This window comes from Gymnoscopelus microlampas (genome assembly GCF_963454915.1).
Source record: "Gymnoscopelus microlampas genome assembly, chromosome: 16".
Classification (NCBI taxonomy): domain Eukaryota; kingdom Metazoa; phylum Chordata; class Actinopteri; order Myctophiformes; family Myctophidae; genus Gymnoscopelus; species Gymnoscopelus microlampas.
The window spans coordinates 49,849,916-49,859,417 of NC_139953.1; the positions used below are offsets into that span (position 1 = coordinate 49,849,916).

General features: G+C 40.5%; 1 protein-coding gene across 1 annotated transcript; it reads right to left on the bottom strand.

Annotated features, from left to right (window-relative positions):
* Positions 1-484: 484 nt before the first annotated feature.
* Positions 485-6,424, bottom strand: LOC311063083 (tumor necrosis factor receptor superfamily member 14-like; the record flags this gene model as incomplete). The annotated part of the gene is made up of 6 exons (XM_084082293.1): positions 6,302-6,424; positions 4,903-4,961; positions 4,656-4,749; positions 2,166-2,291; positions 1,733-1,888; positions 485-576 (listed from the first exon to the last, which is right to left on the bottom strand). Exons 2-6 carry the CDS (start codon positions 4,951-4,953, stop codon positions 485-487), a joined length of 519 nt encoding a protein of 172 aa, XP_083938419.1. The 5' UTR covers positions 4,954-4,961; positions 6,302-6,424.
* Positions 6,425-9,502: the final 3,078 nt, after the last annotated feature.

Genomic DNA, 9,502 nt, shown 5'->3' on the forward strand with positions numbered 1-9,502 from the left:
AGGTTGACATGTTGTAAATGACTCTTACTCTGTGTGAGGTTGACATGTTGTAATGACTCTTACTCTGTGTGAGGTTGACATGTTGTAAATGACTCTTACTCTGTGTGAGGTTGACATGTTGTAAATGACTCTTACTCTGTGTGAGGTTGACATGTTGTAATGACTCTTACTCTGTGTGAGGTTGACATGTTGTAATGACTCTTACTCTGTGTGAGGTTGACATGTTGTAAATGACTCTTACTCTGTGTGAGGTTGACATGTTGTAAATGACTCTTACTCTGTGTGAGGTTGACATGTTGTAATGACTCTTACTCTGTGTGAGGTTGACATGTTGTAAATGACTCTTACTCTGTGTGAGGTTGACATGTTGTAAATGACTCTTACTCTGTGTGAGGTTGACATGTTAATGACTCTTACTCTGTGTGAGGTTGACATGTTGTAATGACTCTTACTCTGTGTGAGGTTGACATGTTGTAAATGACTCTTACTCTGTGTGAGGTTGACATGTTGTAAATGAACCGTCTGAATATGTGTCACCAGTACAGTCAGCACACTCTGTATCTGTAGAGGATGTTCCTGTTAGAACACAAACACAAGGAGAACATAATGTACCATTCTATTATTATTCCAGGTCATCATTATTTGCAAGGGAGCAACACATAGTAATATACATTGTGTTGTGTATATTCTAGGTAAATGATGGTTAAAATAGCATTATGTGATTCTGTGCAGTCTGTGGTAGTGGGAAACGTTTTAAGTGAAAGGGGAGGTACCACTACCTGTCTGCATTTGCTGTCATTAAGTCCAACTGCTAGTTTAGTGAACTAGGCATAGCCAGAACGTTTTAGTGAACTAGGATGTCAGGGAAATAGGTTTTAATTCATTAACATGGAGGAGGTGACATTTAGTGATAATAACCAAAGTATCTTATACTGTCTACTAGGTTCTTCAGAACAGAGGGGTTTAAGGTATATACCATCTCTATGAGATTACATATCTGTGTTGTCTTTGACAGTTTTTACATCATGAAATTTCTTTTTTGAAGCCTTCCTCTGAAATGGAAGTGTGTTGTGCCTCAACCAATCACAGTAATAGCCGGCCGCCCCGTCCCCTCTGGCTATGGGAGCCAGTAATACGTTTCTGACTGCAGCTGTGTCTCACATGAAGCATGTTTATCTCACTGATTTGCCTATTTCTCACCTCAAATGTTTTCAGATACATATGTTAGTGTATGTTTAACACAGCACAGTGCGGTCAACCAGGCTGTAGAAGCAGACACTAAACATAGAACATGGCATATGTTCATTTATTTTATTTTCACCCATTTTTCTCCACAATTTGGTCGTTATGCCAATGAATTCCTCCTCACACACATGTCTGTGTTGTCACTGCTGTTATATCCTACTGACTCACCTACCAGTGAGGATCAATTGTGCTCGTATCAACCCGATCTCACACGACTTATTATGCATTGCACGGTTTCATTCCGTGCATAGACAACTGGAAAACCCGAAAATCTGTGCATAGCCGCCTCGCTTCTCCCCCATTGACTAAACCATTTCAGAACTGGTGCTGCATCAGATTATTGTTTTAGGAATGAGACAAAAACTAAAACAATATCCATGAATTCATGTCTCCATGGAGTGACTAATCCATAGAAAAAAGTACTTTTGGAGGTGAACTATGCCTTTAAATCCTGTCCTGTGTTCTATTATTTTATAAGTAGACTAACCTCTTTCAACAACATATTGACCAGGTCTGCAGCTGCTGTGTTTCTGTACTGCAAAACATCCATCCTCTATTGGAAATACACAGTAGAATCCCTCTGATGGTTCACACACTGCATTAGATGTTGATGTACATGGACTCTTCACTTTCAGACCAAGAACTGTGGATTACATTATGAGTTCAGGTTAAATATGAGATCATAAAACTAAACACAATTCAACAACAAAAGTGCTATATCTTCTGACTGAAACAGCCGTCACAATTCTTCATTAAAACATTGATTATAGTTCATAATTTATATTTAGTCCTTGAGGAATGTGTTGATTTCCACACAGGTGGCATGGGAAGTAATGACATGTTATCTGGTGTGTCTTTAGACAGTTGGGGTACAGAACAATCCTATCAATGAAGTTGTCTATGTATCAGTGACAATGTACCTGCAGAACAGTTGTTACATGTAAAACAGTTATCAGGCTGTCCAGCCACATGTATGTAGGTTCCCTCAGGACACGGTGCACATGATGTTTGTGTAAACCGTGTGCAATGCTGAGACACATGGCTCCCTGTTGAACAGAGAATCACATTTTAATTGATTAGATCATTTATAATTGACTAAATACCTTTGAGTTAAACGTAATAGCGGAGACACAGTGACCTGGACCTTTGCTCTTCCTCAAGGACTTACCTGTGGATTATACCAGTGTCAGTTACTTTATGTGGTATTTACTGGGTATATATTATAGTATAGCATTATTATGATTATGATTATGACTATGATTATTATTATTTATATTTTTATTTATGTATTATATTATATATTTTGTATTTCCATCATTCTCATCTGTACATCTAAAGTATGGTGAGCCCATCATTGATAGCTGTTTCCAACTGGGATCTATCCTCCCTCACCTTATTTCCACACTACATGACTGCAGGTGACATAGCTGATGTCACCTGGGACCGGCCCCGAAGGTGTCGCCCTAACATTTTGTTCAACCTTCTCTCCCCACTCGGCCACTCCCATTAGCTGTGGCCGCTGCTGCTCATGCAGCCAGCGGGCAACAGCATTACTTCATCAACCTCCAATGCAAGCAGGAATGTACTTCAAAAATGTGGTTGTTAATCTTGCCATCCGACCTGAACCTGTGCTCTGTAATATGTGGTTGTCTTCCTCATGCCTTCTCTAACTGTTCCCCTCGATGGAAACTGGGTGTGACTTGTTTATTAATGACAATCTCCTCATCTTTCCCATCAGTTATATAACCCCAGACAGGTGTGTATGTGGGTTTGTTTTTTTTGCTCTTCCTCATGGACCTACCTGTGGACTATACCAGTGTCAGTTACCTTATGTGGATTATGCGGTCGACACACGCCGACACTCTGAACTCCTTGTGTGTGTGTGTGTGTGTGTGTGTGTGTGTGTGTGTGTGTGTGTGTGTGTGTGTGTGTGTGTGTGTGTGTGTGTGTGCGCACGCGTGTGTGCGTGCGCATTGTTGAACATCTGGAAATGTATTAGAACTTAATTTATGTTGAACAGCTCACTTTAGGATATAGGCTTTTGATAATGTTATCACTTGATTTGCCTAAAGAAAGAATATGATATTGACAGGTTAAATGACTGCTGAGGTGCACTGGAAGGAAATGCAGGCAGAGGCCTGCATTTCCTGTATGTGAGCTGCACTCACTGCGTACGTGACATACCGCCTGCATCTATGGCTGATCAGTGAGGTCAAAGGGTATCCAAGATGTGATAGATTTAACCTAATGTTATGAACTGAGCAAATAAAGGGAAGCTTTTAATCTTCCAAAAAGCCTCATTTTCTGAGTTAGTGTTTTAAAGATAAATAGACTAGGGGTTTCTTTTGAAGGACACCACCACGCACTCGGCGTGTATTGAGAATTCCACACAACGGCAACACACTTATACATTGAATTCACACTCCATACAGGTAGAGATTTGTAGCTGATGTAAAGTTTGATGCCAAAGTTTGATGCAATGTTGAGTGGTGCAATGGGGTGCAGTACGTTAGTCCGACAGCGCATTCCTCCGACAGCGCAGCGCTCCGACGTTTCCAATACTAAACCCGAACCAAACCCGCACCCTAACCCTAACCGCACGCGGATGCCACATAGTCGGAGAAAAGGTCTGTCGGATTAACGCATGCCTCCCGGTGCAATGTAGGCTACTGTATTAAGCAAGGTTTTTGGAGTGCAATGATTGGTATGCAATGAATTGAATTGTGAGCATTGATTTGTTTTTGCAATGACTGTGTGCTATGGGAATGCGCTATGGTTTGGCATGATGGTGTAAATGTAAATATTTATAATACAGTTTGCATTTTTGGCTCACTATCCCTGTGTGACTAGACTTAAGAACAACAGAATTTCAAGTTGTAGGCATAGGAGGTGAGTGGGTTATGATAGGATGAGCATCAGTGCATTTCTCTAGACAGAGTAGGATAGGTTGTTTCAGTAAAGTCTTTTGATTGAGTTAGTGGTCAAGTTTATATTTCTGCTGAAGCAGGCCAGTACAGTTTAGGGGACCTCTCTGCTCCCTGCCTTTCTTATAACTGTGATATCCTCAGATCCATAGTTTGTCTTAAGTCGGGGACTGGATTGATGGGAGGGGATTAAGTTATTAAGGGGCTTACAGATGGTGACCAGACTTAGACTAAAAAAATGCCGTAAATTCCCTGAAGGCCACGGGCCTGCTAAACACAGTCGAATTTGCTCTGAAATCCCCATGACGGAGAACAGGTTGTTCTTCCGTCGCCACAAGTAAATATGCAGTTTTTATAAGTTTTATAAAAGACGCTTCTGTGTGTTGCTTGTTCAAAGGGTCCCTGAGAGCCAGGGACCTCCTATCTGGAAGTATGCCGCTCCAGTCGTGGGCTGGACGGTTCTACAGCGTGCATGTGTGTTCTTACCAGCTGGACACAATAGACAACATCTCTCATCTCTTTCATATTCATCAGAGGAACAAGCAGCGGTACGTCCAACATCCAGATGCATTAAAAACATCTATAGAACAATGAAAACATCATTATTACTTATTACATTTGGTGTCTTTAATAAAACAACACAGTTAAAAAATAAACTAATAGCGTTTCTTAAGAGATGCATTTGAGTGTACATGTGTGAGAGAGAGGCTGTTTCCACAGATAATTGTTTTACCAAACTGAAGACAAGTGATAATGTAGTCACAGGAACGGCAAAACCCATCATGAACAGGTCTGTCCAGAACAAAGGAAAATACATGAAAAGGAAATGCCCATTAATGCATGTAAAGCTTAATTATTTCACTGTCACATTGCATTAGGCCTATATGGCATTTAAAAATCACACCCTGTGTGAAGAGAGTGGTGCCTTTGATGAGCCCCGTATTGATGTTGTCATCAATGTTTGTTTATTGGACATACATACATACATACGGACGGACACACGGACAAAGTCAGATATGGGAGTGGTTGGCACCACTCAAAAATGGGGTATAAATAAAATACTAGTGACATTAATCTGGTTCTAATGTGAAAAAAAGTGTCAACACGATTTTAATAAATGCAGCTGATACACTGCAGTTAACATGTTCTAGGTAACAGGTACTTTATTCAGCCCGATGGGAAATTAAGGTGTCACAGCAGCTCTCATAGAGACATCAATAAAACACATACAAAAAACATAAAACAAAGGTTGACTGAATGCCGTCATGCGAGTGTTAAAACAAATGCGTTGGTGACTGGGATGTTTGAAAGAAAGGATACCAAACTATTTATTCATGTTTGGGTGCGTGCCTGTCAACTTTGAGCCGTGCTGTGTGCGCTTTGTTGTCTCTCTCACCTGTGGCACAAAGCCAACAGAACACAGAGATAACATGATTTATGACACGGATGTCACGGTAGCTCTTTAAAGAGGATAATTGGAATATTTTTTTAATTATATTTGAAATCCGGCACATTCTGTTCAATCATGCAGGACAAACGTCCCATTTTCGGGACAGTCCGGATGACTGATTCACTCGGAAACGGCACCCGACTGCACTGGCTTCACTGGCTATGGTTAGGCCACTGGGTTCAGTGGCGGAGCGTTCGGAGAGGCCAGGGAGGCCCGGCCCGCGACCCTGGAGGGCCCGGGCCGCAGATAACAAATCGGTAAAATCAGGCAAAAATAAGAATTAAACAACATAACCCTAACCTAACCCTACCCTAACCCTAAAACCGAAATAAAGTGACAAAAAGCCCCCCAAAAAGTGACCAAATCCGCCCAAAACCCGAAAAATGTTGCGCACGGGGGGCCTGATCACTGTGCTGGGCCTCCCGGCCCGGCTTTGAGTTGTTCCGCCACTGACTGGGTTAGTGTGAGGTTATGGTTAGGTTTAGGTGTATATACAGTAGTTATAATGTACACTGAGGTTAGGGCTAGGTTTAGGATTAGTTATAATGCACACTGTCAGGCCAATGGTACGTCAGACAAATGGCATGGCACCATTCCAAGAACTGAATCCTTAAAGTCAGAATAGACACGGACCATCATGGTAAATGTGGATTAGCAGTCGATGTCACATACAGTAGCTTACCTTATGAAGAACTTCCAAAATGTGGCAGTATATCTACTTGTGAACTGTAGAGTCACGGTGTCTCATATGCTTGTTTTAATAGCTTGTTAGCAGAGGAGACTGAAATGATCTTAGAACAAAAAAATGTGGAGTCTGATTACCTGAGGTTTAAAACTAACACAGGGTTGGGAGTCGTAGCAGCCTACTCACCCTGAACAAGCCACACCCATTACTGAACTTTATGATCCCTCCCCTGTGTGTGTGTGTGTGTGTGTGTGTGTGTGTGTGTGTGTGTGTGTGTGTGTGTGTGCGTGCGTGCGTGCGTGCGTGCGTGCGTGCGTGCGTGCGTGCGTGCTCCTGAGCATGGCTCTGCTCTGTGTATTTTCATTTTCATGCATTTACATGTATGTAGAGTCTAGACCGTGGACCAGTCCTTGTAATAATGTGAATGTCATTGATCCTTACCCAGGAACTATAGGTTCTTTGTTCACATAAAATTCATATAAGTAGCCTATACTGTAAAGGTTGTTTCCAACTTCAAATTGTACGTTATTAGTTGAGGGCTTGTAGATCAGCTATTGTTTTACTTTTGTGTGACACTGTATGAGAAAGTAGGGCATTAATGGATGAACAAACATGAGTTTTGCTGTTCAGACTGTTACTGTCACATCTAAGGGAAAATAAGACCATATGCAGTGGTGGAAAAAGTACTAAAATGTTTAGTTAAGTGTACTCCATATGTATGGAGATTTGTGGTTTAATGGTTACTTTTTAGAGGGGAGATCTGCTGATCCAAACGACTTCCCACTCGGCCCGTCATGCCCTCGGGTCGTCTGTAAACATTCAACCACAAATAGAATGTTTATGGAATATTAAAGGGACTACAGCATGAATTTGAACTTTTCCTTCTTTTTTGTGTGTTTTTGGTCTCCCCTATCTCTCTTCTATCCCCAAAAATACCCCAGTTTGAACACTCAGGCTTTAACAGCATATCTGGGGTTTTATGTAAATTGGTCTCAAAACAGACCCAACTGATTTGCACCCGAACGTTCGGTACAATCCCTCCCGTTTCTCAGTTCCAACTTAGAACAAAAAAATATTATTTTCTTTTTTTTCTCTCTTTTTTTTTTTTTACTTTTTCCACTCAGAACCAGGAGATAACATGCATACAAACTGACGGACGGACAGGGGGCAAAACATACTCTCTCGCCATGCCTTTCTGCCTGGCTGAGACAATAATGATGGGTCTCAAAGTGAAAAAATAAAAATAAAAATATTATTATATATTAAAATAATTCCCCAGTGCCACGCCCACACAAAACTCACACCAAATCACAGGTTAATGTCACAATAATCATTTATTAGTTAAGCATACACTTAATATAAATATAAAATATGCTATTTTTTATTTTTATTTTTAAAATTGGCGAGACATCATAATATCTGTATTGAGACAGACGACCATATACAAACATTAGTTTTTTAAATTTGTTAATAGTCTACCAAAACTGGTTGTAATTTCTACGCAGCTGTAACAAACTGGTCGTGATTTTTTTTTTGGCCGATCTAAAATGGCAGAATCCCGTCTTCACCAAGCGTCTCAAAACCAGGCAGCGGGCGGGGCGGGGCGGGGCTGGACAGCGCAGAGTAAATACTCAAGTATTCAAAAGGTACAACTCACAAAGTATATTTAATTTGTATTTTTTTGTCAATGATTTACTTAATCCATTCAATCCAGGAAGGCATCTGTGTCACTTTAGATTTCTTTGGCTATTCAAAAATAGCAGATCTACAAGCTCGTAGTGTGACACTCTGTGCCGTGCTAAGGGCTTGTAGATCTGCTATTTACGAATAGCCAAAGTATAAAATAATGTTTCTTTAGAGATCTCCCACGTTGAGACAGTTTAAATGTCAATGCATTGCTTTATTGACATGCAGAACATGAAAACAATAACAAAAACTTTTTTTTTTTCAAATATAATGAAAATAGCTGATCTACAAGCTCACAACGTGCCACGGTGTGATGTGTTGTGAGACAGATCTGCTATTTTCTCTATTATTTGAAATAGAGCTTTCCCCACAATATAGATGCTGGGGTTTAATGGGTTAAAGGGATAGTTCACCCAAAATATAACTGTTTTCCTATGTATAAGTCACCCCATGGAGACTTGAATTCATGGATATTTTAAAGTTTTTGTCTCATTCCTAAGACAATCATTATGATGACCAGCAGCGGTTCCGGTAGGAGACACAACGAGTCTCCTTTGTGTCTCCTACCGGAACCGCTGCCTACCGGTCCGCTGCTCTGCAGATCTACAAGCTTGTAGATCTGCTATTTTCAAAATACTTTTAATACATTTGAAAACTTGAAATGGGACATTCTGCATAATGAGTACTTTTACTTTTGGTACTTTAAGTACATTTTGATGCCACTACTTCCGTACTTTTACTCAAGTCCATTTAGAATTGCGGACTTTTTACTTGTAACAAGAGTATTTCTACATTGCAGTATTGATACTATTACTTAAGTAAAACATTTGAGTACTTTTTCCCACCACTGGCTGCTCCTATGTTGTGAGACGCTTGGTGACGGGGCTCGGTACGGACGCAGGACGACGGCAACCTACTGGATAGCTGAATAAATATATTCATTTATTTAAATATATTCATATATCGTCTCTGTCGAGTGGAAACCTCTTATGTCCAAAACCGTCACTTTTTAGGGAAAAAAAAAGAAAAAAAGACGGAACCCGTGTCCCAATGGATCCTATGGAGTACAGAAGTCCTGACGTCACTCGTTCATTTCTCTATGGAGAATAACATTGGGTCATCATAGAATCGTCTCATATAAGTATTGTGGTCCAAAAATAAACAAACTGTCCTGGCGATATTGTCAGGGAGGAGGTTCTGTATCGTTTATGATAGTCAGTCACTCATATTTGATACAGTCTGTTTCTATAGAGCACCGAAGTCTGACGTAATTTACGCATTCCTACCTGGGTCGAGTTTTTTTTCCCCCGTTCTAATTTTTGAAACATGGAATCAATTTCCGTAAAAAACTGTTTCCGTGTAGACGTGTAAAACGTTTTCCGTGTGAAACGTCTAGACGTTTCACGTAGACGTGTTTAACCTATTAAGACCTGAAGCCGATTCTACAAATGTCCGCTAAATCCCAACAGTTTTCTGAAAAAAACTATGTTTCTATAATCCGTGGTTCTCAAA